We start from the raw sequence: 23,091 nt of genomic DNA, 5'->3' as shown, positions 1-23,091 counted from the left end.
TAGTCAACGTGGTGCCCTCCACATATTTTTGACTTCCAATTCCATCCGCTCCAACCAGCATGATTGATGGTCACAAAAGATGGAAGTTGTAGTCTATCAACATCTAAAGGGCTACCCCACACTTAGTATGATGTGCAAACAAGGTCAATTAAAATAAAATGGACTAAGAAAATACCAATTGTTCACATATGCTGAATCATCAGACAAGAGCAGGAACTGGAAGAACGAGGCAGCAGTGAAGTTGGGGCTGCACAGGTGGGAGTGCTGGATTGACTCCGCCCATGCATCAGCATAGCCTGCCCTCCACTGCCGCCTCACCCTCCTGATAAGACTCCATGGCCAGGAGTCTATAGTCTCTTAGTGTAATATTATTCTTAGAGTGATTACCTTTACACTGTGCTCACAGAGAACACATTTGCGGGTAAAATTAGCATTTTTGGAGCACAGTATGATACAGCATTATTGTATTCTGAGCATTTGGGAACAAAGCAATTTGAGATGTGGCATGGAACTTACTGGCCACTACACTGGTGAGAAGATATTTAAGACAAGGGCTAACTCAGCCAATGTGTCCCTACTCAAAGATGGAAGTGACTCAAGGTTACAGGGTGTGGGGGGACTTCTTCAAGCTAAGAGGCAGCGTAAAAATGTTTTTAATAAATAAATAAATAAATAAATAAGAGAAATAAATAAGAAATCAAGTGATTACTTGTTCCTGGAATACATAGAAAAATTCTGCACAAATACAATGAGAGTCTCTGAAATCTTTCCCATTTCTAGTTATCCTGCCTCTACTATATTTTATCACTTAGTTTCTCTTTACATTTTGTCATTGTCCTAATGGTCTCCAACACTAGTCTGAAACAGGAAGTTGGTTAGGGAGCTAAGGATGACTGAGTTAGATTCAGAAATCACACTAAGGGTGGAATTCAATCCCAGTACTACTCAGAATAGACCCATTGAAGACCATTAGGTTCATTAGTTTCAACAGGTCTACTTTGAGTAGGACTAGGTGGAATACAACCTAAGAAAGCTATCCTAACTGCCCCCCACTACTCAGTGAGGGGCACTACTGCATCTGTAGCCATGTTGCACATAGCAGCCAGGCAGAAGGTGGAGGGGGTAGGCAAATTGCTGAGTCAGCCTGGTACTCAGCTGGGCTCACGGGCATTACATAATGGTGTGGAGCTGGCTTGGGATCCAATGGATCCTAGGCTGGCTCAGCCCTTCCCTGCTCTTGGAACACTCTGTTTTGAGGCTTTCTTCTGGCTGCCACCAGTGGGAATCCTATCAGTGGAATGCCCACCAGGACATTGGGTGGGTGAAAGGGGAGCTCCACAATAATGGAGTGATGCTGCTGTCACTCCGCAGGTGGTGGCTGGTGGGAGACCAACAGAGCTGGGTAGAGGTGGGACATCTGTGCCAAATCTAATCTCCCCCCTCCCCTAGCCTGGCACAGAACGGATTGCATTGCTCTGCCAGACACCAAACAAAATTTATTTATTTATTTATTATTTGACATATATCCCTCCCTTCATCCCAGCAGGAGCCCAGGGTGGCAAACAAAAGCACTAAAAACACTTTAAAACATCATAAAAACAGACTTTAAAATACATTAAAACAAAACATCTTTAAAAACATTTTTAAAAAAAAGCTTTCAAGACTTCTTTAAAAAAAGGTTTAAAAACATATTAAAAAACAATTCCAACACAGACGCAGATGGGATAAGGTCTCGACTTAACTAAAATGTGTGCAGTACTTACAAAAGGTTTCCAATACTTACTCAGTCTGCTTTTTCTTCACACTTTTTTCAATCTTTTTTGATTTTTTTAACATTTGTTCTTGTTTTCTATTCATGTGGTTATCTCCTAAGGAGCTGCATACTTTTTCAGTCCGTTGTTCTGGTCTTTTAATGCTGAATGCAAGAATTGTCAGTTAGTGTTATCATAAAATGATGATTTCAAGTTGAAAACTGGATGGTATAAAACTATGAAAATGTAGGAATAGAAGATTAATCATTGCACATTTTTGTATCTTATTTGCCTTTTTAAAATGAAGGTTAAATCTATTGATATAGAAATGATAAGTTTATCTGAGATTATGTACAACTGAAAAGCAAAGAACTGTCATGTACAAATTGGTTGATGCCAATTGTGAAATTATTATCAAATTTAGCTCAAGGAATGGGAAGGCAGAGAATAAAATGGATTAGTAATCCTTTTTTTATAAAAGGCCTTTCTTCATTTGTTTTATAAAAGCAGGTGTTTTCATTTTAGACATAATTAATATTGGATGTGAACTATCTACATACATTTTATACGTTAAAAAATAAATTCCAAAAGAAGGTTTATAACACTTACTCATTTTGATCTGCCAAAGATTTTTCAATCTTCTTACATTTTTTTGTTAACCATTCTTCTTTTTCAGAACCTGGGATTTGCTTCTTACTATGCTTGTCCTCTAGGAACTGGCATACATCTCGAGCCAATTCTTCCACTTTTTTAATGCTGAATCTTTTAAAAGAGGTGTTTAAACTCTGATTACTTACTGGTAATTAGATCCCTTACAGTGTAATTTTATACATGACTACTCAGAAATAAGTCCCACTCTAATGTGCTGCGGTTTTCCTTAGATTACCATGACAGAACAAAGAGGAGGGTAAGAAAGAGCAAGTAAGGTCTAAGCTCAAAGGCTGATAGGAGAGGAGAGATCAACATCTGCTTTGGTCACAGATAGGGGCTAAACTGTCTGAAGGGAGAAAGACTATACAAAAGGACAAGCCACATGCTCCTGTCTTGGGTGAATCAAGAGACACAACCTTCCAAGTGGATGTCTCCCATATCAATCTGAGAAATGCAATCTATGATAAAAATGAGCTCAACTAATTTATTGTACAATTCACACAGTTTATATGTTCAAATAAAAACAGCTGAAGAAACAGGAACTTAGTAGAAAGGAAACAGAATTAATTGCAAAGGCACCCAAACCATCAGTATAATTTGCTTACCAGGTTTGGGGTGGGGGAAAGGTGGAGCCACACTCCATAATCTCTGTCTTTATCCCACCCATCTGGACCTAGGAACATTTCATTTGTACCTCTACTACTTTTCTTGATGGGCTGCCTCCCCCCACTCTGACCCTGCCTATTGTGTATAGGCTCTGTATAGAAGACCCAATCAATAAATTAAGACTGGAAGCAGGCATGGCAGCTGTGATATCTCACTCCACTTGCCATGCATGATTATCCTCATATTTTGGTCCTCTACACAGGAGCAACGTTGAACAAATTGGTGGAACCAGAGAAGTAATAAAAGTATTCAGAAGGATTACCGCTCACAGTTGATATGCACATTCCTGTGCTACCAAATTCAAGATGCCCTGATCAAAAAAGGCAGACAAGCAAAGTTTACAAAAGCAATTATTGAGAATACTTTCAAAAATCACTTACACAGGACTGCTTGTGCTAAAATAACATTTTTAAGAGGCTTTTTAGTAGTCTGTATTGCTTCTGCATGCAAAAGATTTTGGAAGAAAGCACTGTCATTTTGAAGTTTAAAATCATTACTGCACGTCTGATAGTTGCTTTTGCTTCTTGTTGTTTCCTGCCCCCCTCTCCCCAAATCTGAATTACAACTTCTCTACTTGTCTTACTCACTCTATTTGTCTTACTCACAGGAAAAATAGTGCAGGCAATTTATCCATCAGTTTTAGTTTTTCAACAAAATGAGGAAAGTACATCTGCATCTGTGTTTCAGAAGAGTAAGATGAAGGTTGAGGTCTGAGCAGCAGCAACACTTTGTTTGCCTAGACAAAAAGTTAACTGCAGTGAAGAATATGCAGTTCCATTCCTGGATGTCACTTTTAGATAAACAATAATGAAAAACAAGAAGACATGGCAGCACTGTTACTCCATTTCAGTCTGTAGACCTGAGTTTGTTGTTCAGATACAATATTTGATGCAGAGAGTAGTATCTCTTCGTTCAGCTGCAGAATCTGAACACTTTCCAAAGTGCAAACCCCAGTAAAGTGTGTTCAGTAGTCTTGCCAAGATGTGACCAAGGCATGCATGACAGTAGCCAGATCTGTTTTCTGCAGGAAGGACCACACCTAGTGCACTAGCCAAAGGGTGTAAGAATGTTTCTGGCCACAGCCACAATCTGGCCATGTGGTAGCAAAGCTAGCCAAGAAGAACTCCCACACTGCATACTTGATTCATTTAATATAGGCTGACTACCCAAGCCCCCAAAGCTATATCATCATAATGCCTGGATATTCAACAATTGACTTTTTAAAAAACACAACCTTAAGGATTGTATTCAGTCAATAGCAGATCCACTGAAATTAACAAACGTGAGTAATTTAGATCCATTCATTTAAATGGGACTACTCTTCATAGAACTTAGTTGGACGCAACCCAACTAAAGCCAAATAATAGACTGTAAAGATTAAAGACTATTTGAGACCTTTGGAAAATAAGAGGAGGATAAACTGGTAAATAGATGGGAAATAATAAATACCTCCTTACTGTTACCATGTTTAGTCCACATTTCTAGCTCTTCTTTCAGCTCTCTCTCATAATTTCTAGCATCAGCCTTTGTGATGACAATTTTGTCCTTAAAAAACTCCTCAGGATCCAGCTCCTTAATACCAAAGATCAAGAGGGAAATAGTGACTATAACTATTCTCTTCTTTTTGTAACAATTGCTCTGAACATACACACACACACATATATATAGCATATACTTACATTTGCCCTTGGCCAATTTCTCTGAGCTTTTACCATGATGTCATACAATATAACAGTTTCTCGAGGAGACAGTGAAAGGTCCAAGGGAAAGCCATACTTTTCAATCTGTAATGTTAAATAAAGAAAAATAAAAAAGGTCTTGTTTTGTTGTTCTTATTTATTTATTTATTTATTTATTTATTTATTTATTGTACTTTTAGACCGCCCTATAGCGACAAGCTCTCAGGGCGGTGTACAGCAGAATAAAACCACATTAAAATACAGGTGAGTGTGGGTACAATACAACTATAAAAACATTTTAAAAACACAGTTAAGACAAAAATTAAAATAAAATTACAATTAAAATTACTTCGGTCACATCCCTACCGTTCATTTAAAGCTCTCTTTAAGAGTCATGGCTTCCCCCCAAAGAATCCTGGGAACTGTAGTTTGTCAAAAGCCTCCCAGCTCGCAGTAACTTTAACAAACTACAATTCCCAGGATTCTTTGGAGGAGACCATGACTCTCAAAGTGGTTTGAATGGTTTAAATGCACGCTGGGGATGTAACATAAAGAACACTGCTCAATGATGCAGTATCAGTTTCAGTGATTAGGATTTGCTTTTAAGCACTGATTAGCATGTCTCAGATTTCTATAGTTATGGCTTTTAACCAAGCAACAGATTGCTATTTCACCTAATGTAATATTAAACTTACATGCTTCACAGTTAATGCAGCATAGGGATGATAATGATGAATAGTGAAATCACCATGGTCAAGGGAGCATACATGTTTTTCTAAATCATTGTATCTCTCTCCATACACCACTGAAAACAGAAAATTTGAAATAAGTGATCTGGCCATACTTAGATAAGAAAGCCAAACACAGGCTGTTTTTAAACTTCTGTGTCAACATGATGTAGTTTTAACATAACGTATTTTTGAAACTCACTCACGACAAACGCGAAAATATATTTTCTGGTGTTATAACAAATTTGCTTTTCAGTACATACCTAATTTAACCCTGTATGATGTATTTTGTCTTTTAATACTTTTCTTTTCTTTTGCTCCTTTCTTCATAGATGTGAAACAGTCAGAACTTCGTGCTATTGCAGCTTCAGTATGTTGCCAGTATCTTTTTACTGACTGCAACCAACTTTTTGAAAAAGAAGAATTACTTTTCCAGTAAACAACAGGCTCTATCTATACCAGTAGCAGCCTGTATGGTGGAACAGAGCCCCAGAGCCACCCTCCTGACACTAGCATTGCTGTAACTTACCTGGGTAGGGCTGGAGGGGGACAGGGCTGCAGCAAAGTTGGGGTTATGTGGGCATAATGGCTGGGGCCCTGGAATCACTCTACCAGTAGAGCCGTGCAGGCTCAAACTCAACACCACCTAGCCCCATCTAGGTAATCTGCAGTGTCACCGGTGTCTGGAGGGTGACTCTCTGGCTCTGCCCCACCACATGGGCTGCTACTGATCGACACATTCTTCAGAATAAAAATATCTCACTCTTATAACATTGTCAAGCACACTTCATTGTATTCAGGGCTACATTAAGTTTTTTAAGCAAAGACAGGATGGCCACCTAGCAGAGATGTTGTAACAGTAGATTTCCTTTATCAGCAGAGGCTGGATTACGTCCTTTGATGCCCTTCCCAGTCTATGATTCTTGTTGTTGTTCTTATGTGCCTTCAAGTCGATTACGACTTATGGCGACTCTATGAATCAGTGACCTCCAAGAGCATCTGTCATGAACCACCGTGTTCAGATCTTGTAAGTTCAGGTCTATGGCTTCCTTTATGGAATCAATCCATGTCTTGTTTGGCCTTCCTCTTTTTCTACTCCCTGCTGTTTTTCCCAGCATTATTGTCTTTTCTAGTGAATCATGTCTTCTCATTATGTGTCCAAAGTATGATAACCTCAGTTTCATCATTTTAGCTTCTAGTGATAGTTCTGGTTTAATTTGTTCTGACACCCAATTGGTCTTTTTCGCAGTCCATGGTATTGGTAAAGCTCTCCTCCAACACCACATTTCAAATGAGTTGAGTTTTTTCTTATCCACTTTTTTCATTGTCCAACTTTCACATCCATACATAGAGATCGGGAATACCATGGTCTGAATGATCCTGACTGATTGTTATGTATGTGTAAGTTATCCATGAGAGCTGATGTAGCATGGTGGTTAAGATAATGAGTTATGTTCATGAAACTCCTCAGTTCAAATCTCACCTTTGCCACAAACTTGTATGGTGGTCTTTGACAAACCATACATTTCTCAGCTTTAGTCCACCATCTGAACAACACTGGTTTACCTCACAGGACTGCTGTAAAGTTGACTAAGATGTGCATCTGGATACAAAGTGCTTAGAACATTAGGACACATGCTATATGAATGCTAAGCATAATTACTGTGCTTATTTACTGATTTGTCCAAGAAGAATCGATCCAGAGATGCAATTTCATTCCATGTTATCCCTGACATATGGAGACCTGCAAATTTTCACAAGATCAAGCTGTAGTTGAAGACACACAGCCCTAACCTACAATACAACACTTTCAAAGTATGTTTTGGAAATGAGTTCACACCCCGCTTAACATCATTCAGAGTTTACAGCCATCTTACTCAGCGAGATGTTTCGGGTTGCTTATGGTTGCAGAGAGGGCCAAAAACGGGCATCGAATCATAACCAGAAGATGCTCCCAAACTTCTGCTCCAATTTCACCTCCAAGACAATGGACCTGAAGAAAAAAACAACTACCCATTTATACCAAAGAATATAAACATACACACTCAAGAGTCTCAGCGTCTCATTGCAGTACAGGCTATGAGCTACTCCTGATGGTAATTTAGTCCTTTCTCATCAACATTCCAGACTGCAACCTATTTCCTTTGCCCCACAGAGTTTAAGGGAGCCATGGTCCTACCTGCATAGCCATGCCTCCTTACCTGCTGCCCACCAAAGCCCAATCTTGTATTCTTAGCAGTAGTGGTGCATGTGGTGGGCTGGGCCACACAGATACACCAGCTGGAGCATCACATTGGTGGCAGTGGTCCACTGGTGCAACCACATGGGCATCCCACTCTGGTAAGCAGCAGCAACATCAGTGTCAGGAGAATGGCTCCACCTGACCACACAAGCCACTACAGAATCTTGGTCACACTAGAGTATAGTGTAATTGGCTTTCATGTATAAGGATCTAGATATAGTAGGTAACAATAAATATTTCATTAATTCTGCTAAAAAATTATGCATACATACCTCATCAAATATAACGTATCTTATCCTTTGAGCCCATTTCTGGCGACGAGGTGACAGAAGTAAGATTTCTAAACACTGTGGCACTGTTACCAGTATCTGAAACAAAATACTGATGGACTTTTAGAAGCATCCCTGCTAATAACAGTTTAAAATCAACATGAATATTTTTGAAAAAGCAGCTAAATGCCAATGATATGAATATGACTAGTGTTGATGAAAAGAACATCATAGTTATTTATAGAACTACTTACACTAATATATCCCTGATTTTCTGCCAGCATAAATCCACTGGCAAAAGCATACTTCAACATATGCCAGCATATTGGTGCTTCTGAGGTTTCCTTTTTTTTTATCATTAATTTTATTCAAATTTTCAAACAAAACAAAACAAAAAAGAAACAAATTAAACAATAAAATAAAATGTTGACTTCCGATTTGTCGCAGATCAGCCATAGGTCTATGATACATAACAAACCTGTCTCTTAATACATTACAAAATCCCTGTCCTCCAGTAGTTATCTTAATTAATCATCAAATCTCATTAACATTACTTTATTCTTTCCGCAAAAAGTCAAAGAGAGGTCTCCACTCCTTGAGAAATATATCCATCGATTTTTCTCCAAATAAACATGTCAATTAATCCATCTCATCAAGTCTGCTAGGTCCAGTAATTTCAATAGCCATTCCTCCATTATCAGTGTTAATTCCATCTTCCAACTTCCATCCTTGCACCCATAATAATCTTGCTGTCATAGTCATAGTCATATAGTAAGAGTCTGATGGGAATTTCCTTCATCACAAATATTTCCTTGCCATCAATTCTGAATGTGTTGCTGAAATATTGTTGTAAAGTCATATCTCTGTTCCGGTGCTTCTGAGGTTTCCTAAAGCCCGTAGTCTTGTGCCAATCCTGAACACAGGCCTTAGTGAATGTACTAGGACTGTCTGATGATTACATAGAGAGGATTGCACTTTAACACTACTGTGGAGGTAACCAACATTGTGCCCTCCAGATATTCTTGGACCAGAACTCCCTGTCCCCTGGCCATGCTGGTTGGGCTGATGGGAACATTGGCTACTCCTTCACAATTGGCTATTTCTTTATCTATTTAATACAAAAAAGCCTCATACTGAGGAAAGGCTTGACTCTGAAAATATTTTCATTGTTACATTTTGCTTTGGTTATATTTTCCTTCCTACCTTCCTTTCTTTTTCATTCTTTCCCAGTTCAACTGTTTTAGAACATTTCCCAGGACCTTTACCCTGACTAAATGTATTAGCTGAATAAATGCCTTTGCTAGGGAAATCAGTAACAACCATATATGACTTACCTGGCAATTCAAGGCATCATGGCGATAATCTCGAGTGAAAACACCACATACAGCAAGACCAGCTGGCAATGCTTTGTCAAATCGATTGCTAATGGTTGCCCACACTTGATTAACGAGAGCCTAAAAGCAGCACATTAGCAACACAAGTTAAACTGTGGTTTAACCAAGTATGAATTCATAACCCACTTTCCTTCATGAGAAAATTCAAAGCAGTGGGACTAGTCTGCTCATTTCTTTGGTAAATGAATAGACAAATTGCTTTGGTCATCCACATAAAGAAAAGCGGGTTATAAATGTTTCAAAATAAGTAAATAATGCATACATGTATCATATAAGAAATACAGAAAAAGTACAGACAAATCTTTAATCTGCAATTTAACTTAAGGATGGGTGCAACTACATCCTCACTACCCGTTCATCAGCTAAGTGGCATTAGAACAAGCTGGAAGACTTCTGACATCACCACCAAAAATACACAAGCAGAAATTCCTCTACACACTGTGGAACAGCTTCAGCAGCTCAGCCATTTCACCAGCCAAGTCCCCCAAACTGAGTGAAATGTATGGCAATCATAGCAAAGAGCACACCCATCCTGATTTCTAACCTTCCTCATTGTTCAGACACTGCCATGGTGGAAATCTACCCAGGACATAACCTGATGTAAGTAATCCACCTCCCACTTATTCCAACCGAAGGGAAAAGGAGAAAATCAAGATTGTCCCTTCTACTTCTTGCCACTTATTTTCGGTGTGTTTTCTGTGTCCACCTCCCATTTATTCCAATGGAAAGAAGGTTGCTCTTCCCACTTCCTGCCACATTTTTTCTGTGTCTTTCTTCCCCACTTCTCCCAAGCTGGGATAGTTTGGATACAGGGGATGTTTTGTGGATGCAACTGTCAAAAACATCTGGTTTCTAAAATGGTTCTGAGGCAAGAAATTGTGGGGGGAAACATCTTGTCTGAAATGGGGCCTCTGAAAGGCCATGAGTTTGCAGTTTTCACAGCTGAAGCTAGTTAATTAGGCTACAAGCAAGAACACCTGCTTATCAGTTGTCTGGTACTTCAAGGCCAACCGGCCTGGGAAGGTTGATGAGTGTGCGAACGTTAGGCACAAAAGCTCCAGAAGATTTCATCATCAGAAAGCCCCCTGATTGGCTAATTAATTCTTGATTCTCTTATGGTTGCTGGTGCTACCTGAGGTGAGGTTCCATTTTCCATCTGCTATGCAGGCTATACATCTCTGGGGGGATGTGGAACCATGAAGTTATTCTGCTATTTATCTCTTTGTAAGTACAGACTAGGTTAGACAGTTTTGTTATTTTGTTTTGTGACTGTAACTCTCTCTGTATTTTACCTGGCCCTCAGGGGTGTTTTTGCTATTCACATATTTTGCTGCTATATTTGTGCACTTATATCTTATTAAATAAAGCTACTTCTTATTTACCAGTGTGTGTTCATTGCAGTGGAGATTTGGCTCCAGATCCAGAACCTTGGCCAATTAGCCACAGATGACTGTATAACAGGATATTTTGCCTAAGGCTCCAAGGCAAGGTGTGTATCTTTGGCTAGTGTCTGTTGGAATCCTTGGCAGGTCTATTTCTGGCACTTTGGATTTCCCCTTGGCCCAGAGTGGGTGCCCAGGTTAAGGGGTGGTGGTAGTTTACCTACTTTGCAGGGTTGGTGTTGGTTTACACAGCCCTGGTAAGGGAGGCACAGGTTTGTGCCTTGCCAGGATCAATTGCCCTGGGTCTGGGAGTTGAGTCCTGGGACTGAACCGGGAGTGGTTCATGACAGTAACTATGGTGAATTCTCCCACCCCTTGAAATACATCAATAGGATTGTTCTGTAAATCTTGGTTGCATGTATCCACTTGCAGAAGCATGCTGTGATCCATAAAACAATAGTTACCTGTTCTTGGGGAGGGGATTATATGTATGGAAAATGAAGAGGGGCGAAAGTCAAGTTTTGCAATCTGCATTTGGTATTTTTGATCCTTAAATTTGATCCTTATGGGCCAGAATCGAAACAAAACTATGATACATAAGAAAATAAGAGCCTTCTGGATCAGGTCAGTGGCCCATCTAGTCTGGAATCTTGTTCTGACAGCAGCCAACCAGATGCCCATGGGAAGCCCGCAAGAAGGAGGTGCAAGAACATTCTCCCCTCCTGCCATTTCCAGTGGCATTCCACTGGTATTCAGAAGAACACTACCTCTGACTATAGATGCAGAGCAAAACCATCATGGCTTAGTAGCCATTGATAGCTGTGTCCTTCATTAACTTGTCTAATCCTCTTTTAAAGCCATCCAAGTTGGTGGCCATCACTACCTCCTGCGCAGAGCTTGGAAAAGTTACTTTTTTGAACTACAGCTCCCATCAGCCCAATCCAGTGGCCATGCTGGCTGGGGCTGATGGGAGTTGTAGTTCAAAAAAGTAACTTTTCCAAGCTCTGCTCCTGCGAGAGTGAATCCTCTAGTTTAGCTATACATTTTACAACAGAATGTAGATATGACATATACTTTTTCAGAAGAAGTTTTAAGCTGTTTCCTACCTTTGTAGGAGCAACATACACAACCACACTTTCATCACTGTCTCTCAGGATTTTTTCCATGCAATAGTAAGAGGCATATGTTTTTCCCGATGACGTAGGAGCAACAATGACTGCAGACTCATTATTATCCACAATGTCAAGAAGTTCTCGCTATAGATTAATAATGATGTGATTGCATGTCATTATCTTGTTTATATTATCCACATTCATTAATATTTAGCATCTGTACTATAATATAAACAGATGTGTATATATTTGTGAAACTTTAGCATGATTGCTTTAATTTTTTTTATCCATTCAAATCCTGAAGTTGCAGAAATAAATGACCAATAACACAAAGTATCTGCTACCGTGCCTGCACAACATGACATCAGATTCAAAGACATAGTGGCACTCTAGATGGTTGCTTGGACTACAACTCCCTTCATCCCTTATCATTGTCCATGCTTGCTGAAACTGATGGTAGTTGTAGTCCAACAACATCTGGAGAACCACAGGTTTTTCATCCCTTGCATAGACACTTAGGATGATAAAGCACATTTATGTTTTCTTTCAAATTACCAAACTGTATGGAATGGTTCCTGTATGTTTTTCCCAGTGAGACAAATAACACCTTGGGGGTGGATGCACCAGGTGAAAGTGTTCATAATCATACCTCCTGCCAAAAACCAACACCCACATATACTAATGCCTTGAAATAACTTCTCTATAAAAATAGGAAAATTCATTGAATAGCATATTGATAATAATACCTGCCATGTATCTGGAATAAAATATTGCACTCTGGGATCAGGATCTTTTCTTTCTTCTCGTATAAGATAGGGGCTCATGTACTGTAGCTGAAACCGGGAAGACCCCATGCCAACAGCATATTTTGAATACTTCCTCTTAAGTGCCTTTCTCTCATCTTCCGATACCTACAAGCATTTAGAGGTTTCAGTTTAGCTGCATGTTTAAAAATGAATGGGCCTTTTTCAATATAAATAGTATGAATCAAGTAGAAATAGTATACCTAATTAAACATATCTTGTCATAGTCAAAATTCAGCTAACAGAAGTCACTTCTAAGAAAGTCACTTTAGTAGAAGTGACTGTTACAGAAAAAGCCGCATAGTACATTTTGCAAATGGGGCAACTGCCATGAGAAAATCTAAGTGAAACACATTTACATTTGCATGCAGATGTTTCATAATTACATAGTTACCTTGATATATTTTAAAGAAATTGCCAAGTTGTCAAATCCAAAGTACCAGAGGCATTTGGCAATCTGATGAAAGTCCGTCTCCTTCAATAAATTCTCTTGATCATAATTTGCAATCAATGAGTGGATTCTTCTCATCACTTCAACTGCTATATTTAAGTTTTTGTTGGTTTTGCCTTGAGGGGTAAAACACATGAAATTTCACTCATAATGGTAATCAGATGATAAATTGTATTTTCCCCAGATTTTCTCAAAAGAAATCATTTGGAAGAGTCGCTGTATTGGGGCCCCTTTAAATCCAACCATATGAAGATAGCTCCATGTGGTAAACCTAAAAGATGTAGAAGGTCCCTGCATGGAACTTCTAAAGCTCACCATGCAGCAGTAAAATGTTGCAATCCAAGAAGAGCATCAGCATGTTTATGCAGAGCAAGTAGTTTAGCAATAAGTATTCACTAATAGGCAAAAAACCTTGTGGTTTAAGAATGTACCTATAGCCAACAGATATTTCTATTGAACTTTAAAAAGCAAGGGAATTGGGCAGCTATAGTGAATGCACCAGGGGAGCTGGAGACCTCACCTCCTCTCTGAGATATTGTACTGCCCTACAAATTTGTCAAAATGCAAACACAATTTGGGTTGGTCTTCCACAGTCCAATCCACTTGCTGTGCAGCTTGGAAGAATTTGGTAACATGTGCCTCTGAGCATATGGTGAGTGGTGGCAACACCTGCCATCTCCAAAGATGGAGAATTGCATTTTTTTATGTTTGTTGGTGTCCTTACTTTGCTTCATTCATGTTACTATTGTTTCTACAGAGAATCTAATCTACAAAATTTTATTTCTCTCATTATTCATCCTAGAAACCTGTGTCAAATTTATTTTATTAATTTCAAACCCTTTTATTGGTCAGTGTCATATGATGATGAAAATAGCCTTTTGTGTTTCAAATTGGAGCTTATGTTCTATTTCTATTTTGGGTGCATTAACAGTTGAATCTGAAACGGCAGTTTGATATAACATCAGACTGATTACAATATGTTGCTACTTCAGCAATGATTCTGGCTGTTGGAAAAAACAAACTCAGCCTGCCCAAGAAGCATGTTTTCAGGCTGCTATGTTTAAACCACTTCATTTAATACAAGGTGGGCACAGTCAATTAAAAACATAGAGCACACCTAGAATATATTTCTCCTGCCACTGTTTTATCTTGTGCAAACTGAGACACTCCTGATGTCCACTGGAGACTATTCTGCATATTCACAGAAACAGAAGCAAAACAAAATGATTTCCTATAGGAAACTTCACTGAAATTGCAAAGTAATTCAGACATATTTAAAGTGACTATCTGAACTATATCAACTGTCTTAATAATGTTGCTTTCTCCCTGCTAAAATAAGGTCAGGTCAGCACAGCACATGTCTTCTTTCTATTATTTGGGCTGATTGCAGGTGTTGCTACCACTCACTATATGCTCAGAGGCACGTTACCAAATTCTTGCAAGCTACACAGCAAGTGGATTGGACTGTGAAAGACCAACCCAAATGGTGTTTGCATTTTGACAACTTTGTAGGGCAGTCCAATATATCCAAGAGGAGGTCAGGTCTCCTGCTCCCCTGGTGCATTCACTATAGCTGCCCAATTTCCCTGCTTTTTAAAGTTTGATAGAAATATCTGTGGGCTATAGGTACGTTCTTAAACGGCAAGATATTTTGCCTATTAGTGAATTTCTCTGCTTTTTTAATCCAGGAGGTAAGAAATGGGATCTTGTGCAAGCTTGCTGAGAATGGATTGATCATTTGCATGCTTATTGAGTTCAGTGGAATTTACTCCCCTGCAATTATGCTTAGGATAGGTGAAACTGACCACAGGGGATGGGGAGGGGAGGAGGGAGGGGAGGAAGGGCGAAAGAGAGGAGAGGGAGGGGAGCAGGAAGGAGGTGGAGGGGAGGACAGGTTTGATCATTTGCATATTTATTGAGTTCAGTGGGATTTACTCCTGTGCAATCATGCTTAGGATAGATAAAACTGGCTGGGGGAGAGGGAGGGACAGCTGGAGTGGGCAGGGAAGGAGGAAGAAGGAAGAGGGGAGAAGGGAGAGGAGGGGGAAGTCAGGTCTGATCATTTGCATGCTTCTTGATTTCAATGGGATTTACTCCTATGCAATCATGGTTAGGATAGGTAGAACTGACCATGGGAGAGGAACAGGGAGAGGGAGGGGATAGGAGAGGTAAGGAGAGAGGGGAGAGGGGAGCAGAAGGAGCAGGACAGGGAAGGAGGGGATTGGAGGGAGGGGGCAAAGGAAGGGGCGGGGGAGGGTAGGTTTGATAATTTGCATGCTTATTGAGATCAATGGTATTTACTCCCGTGCAGTCATGCTTCAGATAGGTAAAACTGACCACGGGGAGGGGGAGGAGGAGGGGGAGGGGGTTGGAGGGGAAGGAAGGGGCAAGAGGGAGGAGATAGGATGGAGAAGGGTGGGTGGGGTTGATCAATTGCATACTTTTTGAGTTCAATGGGATTTATTTCTGTGCAATCATATTTGAAAATGGAAATGGACTGCCTTCAAGTCGATCCCGACTTATGGAGGCCCTATGAATGGAGTTTTCATGATAAACTGTATTCAGAGATGGTTTTACAATTGCCTTCCTCTGAGGCTGAGAGGCAGTGACTGGCCCAAGGTCACCTAGTCAGCTTCATGGCTGTGTGGGGATTCGAACCCTGGTCTCCTAGGTTGTAGTCCAACACTAACCTGGAGGAGGGGCAGGGAAGGTAGGAGGAGATTGGGTGGGTGGGTACTGGGCAGACGGGAAGCCCCTTTCCTTTCCAAAAGGAAAACATTGTGAACAGTATAATTGCTTTTCAGGGTTTCCCCCACCATTTTATTCTACAGCAGGCACATGTAGCCTCCCACCCAAATTTAAACCAAAGCTGTCCCTGGCCACATCCACACCAGACCTTTATTTCATTTTGGACAGTCATGACTTCTCTCAAAGAATCCTGGGAAGAATCCTGGGAAGTGTAGTTAGTGAAGGGTGCTAAGAGTTGCTAGGAGATGCCCTGTTCCCTTCACAGAACTTCAATCAGAGCAGCTGACTGTTAAACCAGTCTGGCCACTGGAGCTCTCTCAGGGAAACAGGAGTCTCCTCTCAGCATCCTTCACAAACTACACTTCCCAGGATTCTCTGAGGGAAGCCATGACTGCCTCACGTGAAATCAAAGTCTGGTGTGGGTGTAGCCCGATTAGGCAAGCCCAGCACCTGGGAGTCTGGCTTTTAGAACACTGACAGTTGGTTCTTACTGAGCATGCCCGACATTATCATTTGGTTCAATGCAAATTTTATTAAATTAATTAAACATCAGCCAGGCATTTTTTTTTTACTTTTTAACTGCAGAAGATGAAGGTCAGCATATGGGGCAAGGTCAGTAACAGGATTACAGGTACTCTGTGACCATGGCTGATTTTTAATGAATTTCAACAGATTATGAGAACTCTGAGAGAAAAAAGTCCAAAAGGGGTCTGGGTTTTTTCTCTCTCTCTTTAGACTTTGAACTCTCAATTCTTTCTGCCTGTTTTGTTCATCGCCATGAAAATTTACAGGGTTGTTAAGCAAGCATTTCGGAGTTCAAGACTATAAGTTTTGTAAGGTTGTTTTTTCAAATGAGCTTATAGGAAGCATCAGAATGGGAAGGGGGGTATTTTCAATTTAACATTGCAGAATGTGAAACATCCACACTGGCTATAGTATACAGCCACTTTTGTGGCTGTATAATTTATGCACATAATATACAAAATGTCAGAACGTCATTAGTCATAGTTGGAAGCAAGTAGACAGTGGAAAGGAAAGGTCATATGGCTACTGGGAGCAATTACTTATTTGGGGGAGGGGGAGGTAACCCATTTCTCAGAACCTGCTTTGTGAACAAGTCTGGGTATTCTGATATAAAGCCAATAGACCTCTTTTTGGATCCTACTTAAAGCTATATGTGTTTGGAGCTGCAAAAGCTCAAGTCTGTTTGAAGGTCTCATCCTCTGGCCTGTGATTCTTCTGAAATGCAGAAATTTAGGAGTTGGCTGTAGTTACTCAGTAGTGAGAGAAGCCATGTGTAATACTTTTTCTTTACATGCTAGCCTGAACTCTAGCACTAAAACAAGTTCTCCTATAAACTCTGTTTAAAATTAAGTTGTGCATTCAGGCCTCCTTTCAGTTCTCTTACCTGATGCATGTCTTTCTTATCTCTATGTTTACCACGTCTGGGCTTCTGTGACATCAAAGTAGCCAATTGTTAAGATAGATCTAAAGAAATCACAGGCATGTTCTGGCATTTGCCTGAGTGTTTTGAGCACCAAACTATGTAGGGGGCAGGGAATATAGACAACTCTGCCTTAATGCAACTGAGCATTGCCTCCCACCCACACTCACTCTGACTTTATCATATTTGGGGGGGGGGACACAATAGTGTAGTGGCAAATTCAGAAGTGAAGTGTCCCATGATAGTCACACAAAGCCCCTCACAGCCATGCCCCTTCACTTGCTTGCTTGCTGTCCACTGTCATCTCTGCACTCCTCAGTCCTTCCTGCATGTGCCTTCTCCCACAATAGCAGATGTCCTTAGGAGTCTATCAGCATGAAAAGGGAGTGTTAACTACTGCGAAGAGTCTTGTCAGTGGCTGACCCACCTCCTTCACTCTGATTGGCTCCGATCAGCAGGAAAGGACAAAGAAGCATGCTAGAAGATTCTTCTTAGTGGCTAACATGTTCCCCTTTCATGCTGATTGTCTCATGGGATGCTGGAGACATAGGCACCTGGCTAGGACCTTGCTCCCAAAAAGGGGTCTAAGACACACACCCCAAACCTGGATGAGTATACCGCTAGGGGAAAGCTGCATAGGTATTTCTACTCAGGCATGTTTGAACATGAGTAGAACTCTCAGTGCGATCAGCAGGATTCCTGACTGCACAGAGTTCTACTTACATTCCTGTGAATGTGAATAGCAATCCTATGAAGGTCTTCCCTGCGCAACACAGGGAAGGTCAAGGACCCAGGGGCTGCAAAACGTGCAATTATGTTAGGGGCAGAGCTTGCATGCATGCCCCCATCCACCCCCTACTAGGGATGGAGTTTGCTGCCTAGTTCCGATTGAACGATAGTCCATCGTTCAATCCCAATCCACCTTTTTCTTGTTCCCACTTGCTTTCACGCTTGCCAATTTGATCTGCTGTTTTAGTTTCTTTGGTGGAAAAAAATATATGTAATTTTTAACGTAAATACCTATGTAAATCCATGGAAGTTGATGAATAATAGCAATTATAATTACAAAGATAATTACGTAAAATTGGGAGGAAAATTCAGGGGGAAGAAAGCCATGCTGATTACAGCTGCGGCCCGCCACAAGAAATCAGCGCTGGTCCAAAAAGACAGCGGACTGTCGGGTTCAGTCAAAATCCAGGACTAAGTCTGATTTAGCGGATATTCTCCCCCATCCCCACACATTTGGGGGCTTGTATGAGCACTGAGCAGGCCAATAGTTGAGTATGCCTTACCAGCCTGCCTTGTGGACTGCTCTAAGTTGAAATTAAATGTGATGTTCTACCATTAAATACTGCCCCCCTCAAAAAAAGATAGAGCAAGTTTTTCCAATTCTAAAGTGTAACAGAAAAATTCTGCAGGATGGGAATCTGATGCCTTAGGTTTGGAAGTAGTCATTGAGGGCTATACATAGAACTTACTGTGTACATCGGAAAGGGAAATTCCACACTCTGGTCAAATATCCCTGCCTTTTCATCTGATGGCTCTGTCCATGGATTGTACACTATGTGAAGCTTCAGTGGTTGAAATGGGGACTATATAAACTACTATTTATTGAATGTGGGTGTGAGTTTTGTTCCTGGCACTATTTTTCCCCCAAATATGAGCATTCTTAGCTTTTAAATACCTCATGATCTAAATGTGCCAGGCCTTGAGAAGGTCTCCCAATTACATTAACACTTAGAGAGAAGAGGTTCTCTCTATATCTATCTCTATAGAACCACTAACAGGTGTTGCCACAAGGAGACAGCAACTTCATGAGCTCACATACCCTCTGCCTTGCACTGTTCCATCCACAAGCCAAAGCAAACATTCAGTGCTGTCATTTCAGCACCACTTTTCACAGATGCACTTTGACATTTTTTAAGAAATTCTTCTAGATTCTTAATCCCAGATGTCATATTTTCTTTAATGTTGCTTTCCATCGTCACTGAAAGGGCACCCCAGCGACACTCTTCTTTTTTCTCTTCTTCAATTCTCTTCCTTTTTTTGTTCTCCTCTATAATAATTTCTGCTTTTGTCTTCTAGGAACAAAAGGAATAACAGAAAATCAGCCCAACAGCTCTCACTTTATTTCAGTTCTTTGAGGCTGAGATTGGTAGGGTCCCAGCTTCAAAATGTGTTTATGTACCCATGCAGTTTTCAAAAAAGATCAGTGAAGAACTAGAGCGTTCAGAAGGCACCTGGCCTTGGATGCAACTAGGGATGGAAGGATCTGTCAATTTCAGTTCCTTCCGTTTCTTATTTTTCCAATCTTAAATTCAGTTCTCCACATTTCTGCAGTAATGAAAATTCTTCAGTGTTTCAGTGTGAGTTTTTCCAAAACACATTCTGTATGCAGTTTTGACTAATGCACACATTTCTGCAAGCAGTTTCTCACAATATAATGCATTTTTGTATGTTATTTTCACAAATAAATGCATTTTCATGCACATTTTCCCTAATATATGCATTTTTGTAAACATTGGTTGGAGAACTGCATTGCACAATTCAGATAAGAGTGAATTTCAAAGGATGGCTGTGTTTCAATTCTCATGTTTATTTATATTTATTTATAAAAATATTTATATACCACTAGTCATAAAAAATGCAAAAGCAGTTTACAACATATATAAATACACAATAAAACTACATAGAAATTTAAAATCAGAAATCATTAACTATTGTTTCAAAAAGTGCAAATTTGATAGATTCAGCTTTAAATGCTGAATTGACTGAATTGACTTTCTCCCCCATCCTTAGACGCTACCAGGCAGACAGACAGATGGCAATACTTCAATGGACAGGCAATCAGCATAGACTGAAATGGATATGGACTATGAAGACCTGCTGCATCACATAACAACATCTGACACTTCAAAATAAGCCTAATGAAGGACAATAAGCAAAGCTATGCTCTTTAGTTAAATAAAAGTTAATGGTTTTGAAAAACAAATTTAAGCGAAATTTCAAACAAAACCAAAGGAAATCCTTGGAGTTGGATCCCATCCAGAGCACCTCAGGAACTCAATATGAAATTCCTCAACTACCATGCAAAATAAGTAATATCACAAAACAAAGAGTTTTCTTACTAGAGGCCTGCAAGGCCAGTATAATGCTGTTTGGGTACAGGTACAGGATCCAGGAGAAATTGCAAAGCTATCCCTCTAAAGCCTAGTTCTTGCCGTAAACCAGCCTTTCCCAACCTTTGGCTCCCCAGATGTTGCTGCACTACAGTTCCCATCATTCCTGACCATTGGCCATGCTGGATGGGGCTGATGGGAGTTGTTGTCCAGCAACATCTGGGGGCCCAAAGGTTGGGAAAGGCTGCTCTAGACTTATGTGTGGGTCACATTACTTCAGACTTTAGGTATGCATTGAACTGATATTTTTGTAAATTCCCTCTATACCAAGAGCTACGTAGCTTTCTATGTGGAAGAACGTTATTTGTACAGAGGAGCATTTACTTCCATCTAGAATGATACACTCAGATAGTTTTGCTACCTCAGTGAGACCAATGCCTCAATTCCTAGAAAGTACAGTTAAGACTAGAATTTTTGGGACTTCCAGGAAGGGTGACTTCGCTTGTGCCTGCTTTTGAGAAGGGCTCCCGCCTCAAAAGAAGCTTATTCAGATATAAATCAGTCAGAACATTTTTTTTTGACTGATGAAATTTCTCCCGGGCAGGGAGAAACGTAGAGATCAACCTCAAAAGCCTGTTTTTGTTGGGAGGACTGGATTTCATTAATTTATGAGAAAAGGTCCAGCCAGCAATGCCGGATGGACTTCCGAACAAGCTCTATCTGATTAATGCAATACGTTTATCTTTTCTTCAAAGAGAAAACGGACTAACAGGCAAGCACCCTTCTTTCTATTATTTTTTTTACTTGGTTTAAATTGTTGCAGCAAAAAGAGATTTGTCAAATGAATCAGCTTTAAAGAACTTCTGGGTGAGCTATAACTCTTCTCTGTTATTCACGAAATTAACAGCTTATCTCTGTTTCTATTGCAAAAAGCTGTCCTGGAAGTGCATTCTAAAGATATAAACAGAAGAGGGATTTCTATTCCGAGGAACATTATATTGTCTGGGACTATTCTCTTTTTGGTCTATTTTATTTTGACGAATCTGCTTCTTCACGACGCCACTAACTGTTTTGATGCTGGGAACTAAATTTGTTTTGCATTCTTGAACATAGAGAGATAAGGCAGGCTGCTCTGTTTATACTGTGATGTCATCAAGCCTGGAATATTAACCCAATTGTTGCTGAAATAAGAAGTGGTTCTTCTTTATTTTTGTTTTGTTTTGTTTTCGTGGTTTTAAAAATGGCAATCAAGAAAGTGGCTGAGAATCTGGAAGTAATTATGTTTCAGAAAATAATGGATGAGATTGAGATAACGAAACAAACCCTGCGACAGGGCAGTAAGGAGCTGAAAATTGAACTGAGCAAAATGACGCAGGAGCTTAAAGAAATAGGGGATCCTGTGAGAGAGGAGAATGAGGTCAGAGATGAGAAAAGAAAAAATAAAGGGAAGATACAAGCCCTGGAGATTGGAACAAATGTGGAATTGGAAAAAGATCTGGAGTTTATGGATATTAGAAATAAAATCTACTGTTTGGAATTTAACGTTATCTCTGAAGAAATTAATGAAGATATTAGAGATAAAGTTATCAATGGCTTGGATAATCTTCTGGACTGGAATGACGTGATGGAGCTTGATATAGAGAAAATCTATGGAATTAACTGCAGCCATGTGACAATGGAAAAACTCTCAAGAGATGAGCCAGTGCATTTTGTAAAAAAGAACACAGATATGACTTTACAACAATATTTCAGCAACTTATTCAGAATTGATGGCAAGAAAATATTTGGGATAGAGGAAATTCCCATCAGACTCTTATTATATGACTATGGCTATGACAGCAAGATTATTATGGAATACTGATAATGGAAGATTGGACACTGAAATTACTGGACTTAACAGGACTATTGAAGATGGAAGATGGAATTAATATGGATAATGGAATAATGGCTATTGAAATTATTGGACCTAACAGATTTTGATGAGATGGATTAATCGATATGTTTATTTGGACTATGGTTATGACAATAAGATTATTATTATTATTAACGAGATGGATTAATAGACATGTTTATTTGGAGAAAAATTGATAGATATATTTCTTAAAGAATTGAAACCTCTCTTTGACTTTTTGTGGAAAGAATAAAGTAATGTTTATGAGATTTGATGATTAATTAAGATAACTACTGGAGGAAAGTGATTTTATAATATAATTTAAGAGACAGGATTGTTATATATTGTAGACCTATAACTGATTTGATCTGCGACAAATGGGAAGTCAACATTTTATTTTTTTGTTTAATCATTTTTGTTTTGTTTTGTTTTTTGTCTTTGAATGTTTTATGATTTTGTTTTGTATGTTTTATGAAAAATTGAATAAAAATTATTGTAAAAAAAAAAAAAGACTACAATTGTCAAATTTTTGGACACGACACCTCCAAAGCCACTGTATTTGAAGTCACAGCCCAAGGGTGGGCTGTGCTAGAAAGCACATAATGTAAACACCTACTAAACAACTGTTATTCAGCAGTCACAGAGGGTGCAGGAAGCCACACATTCCCCTCTTAGTGCCGGGTGGAGTGAATCTCTTCTCAAAGAGGTTTAAAAGCACTCAAATTGGCATAATAATTCCTGTATATAAATGGATATTGCTA

At 39.6% G+C, this 23,091-nt stretch overlaps 1 protein-coding gene across 2 annotated transcripts in view; it reads right to left on the bottom strand.

Moving 5' to 3' along the window:
- Nucleotides 1-23,091, bottom strand: part of LOC133364085 (probable ATP-dependent RNA helicase DDX60) — a 76,905-nt gene that overhangs the window by 28,728 nt on the left and 25,086 nt on the right. For both annotated transcript variants that reach the window (XM_061584137.1, XM_061584138.1), the window contains exons 14-27: nt 19,149-19,401; nt 13,072-13,244; nt 12,621-12,785; nt 11,869-12,018; nt 9,321-9,440; nt 7,990-8,085; nt 7,353-7,468; nt 5,739-5,881; nt 5,443-5,552; nt 4,748-4,852; nt 4,518-4,640; nt 3,674-3,804; nt 2,361-2,513; nt 1,784-1,915 (exon numbers count right to left, since the gene is read on the bottom strand). In XM_061584137.1, the coding sequence (XP_061440121.1) occupies nt 1,784-1,915; nt 2,361-2,513; nt 3,674-3,804; nt 4,518-4,640; nt 4,748-4,852; nt 5,443-5,552; nt 5,739-5,881; nt 7,353-7,468; nt 7,990-8,085; nt 9,321-9,440; nt 11,869-12,018; nt 12,621-12,785; nt 13,072-13,244; nt 19,149-19,401 (1,970 nt within the window). The remainder of the gene's footprint in view (nt 1-1,783; nt 1,916-2,360; nt 2,514-3,673; nt 3,805-4,517; nt 4,641-4,747; nt 4,853-5,442; nt 5,553-5,738; nt 5,882-7,352; nt 7,469-7,989; nt 8,086-9,320; nt 9,441-11,868; nt 12,019-12,620; nt 12,786-13,071; nt 13,245-19,148; nt 19,402-23,091) is intronic.

The sequence above is a fragment of the Rhineura floridana genome, chromosome 9, assembly GCF_030035675.1.
Source record: "Rhineura floridana isolate rRhiFlo1 chromosome 9, rRhiFlo1.hap2, whole genome shotgun sequence".
Lineage (NCBI taxonomy): Eukaryota > Metazoa > Chordata > Lepidosauria > Squamata > Rhineuridae > Rhineura > Rhineura floridana.
The sequence above is the reverse complement of the archived record's forward strand: the minus strand, read 5'-3'. Positions and strand labels throughout refer to the sequence as shown.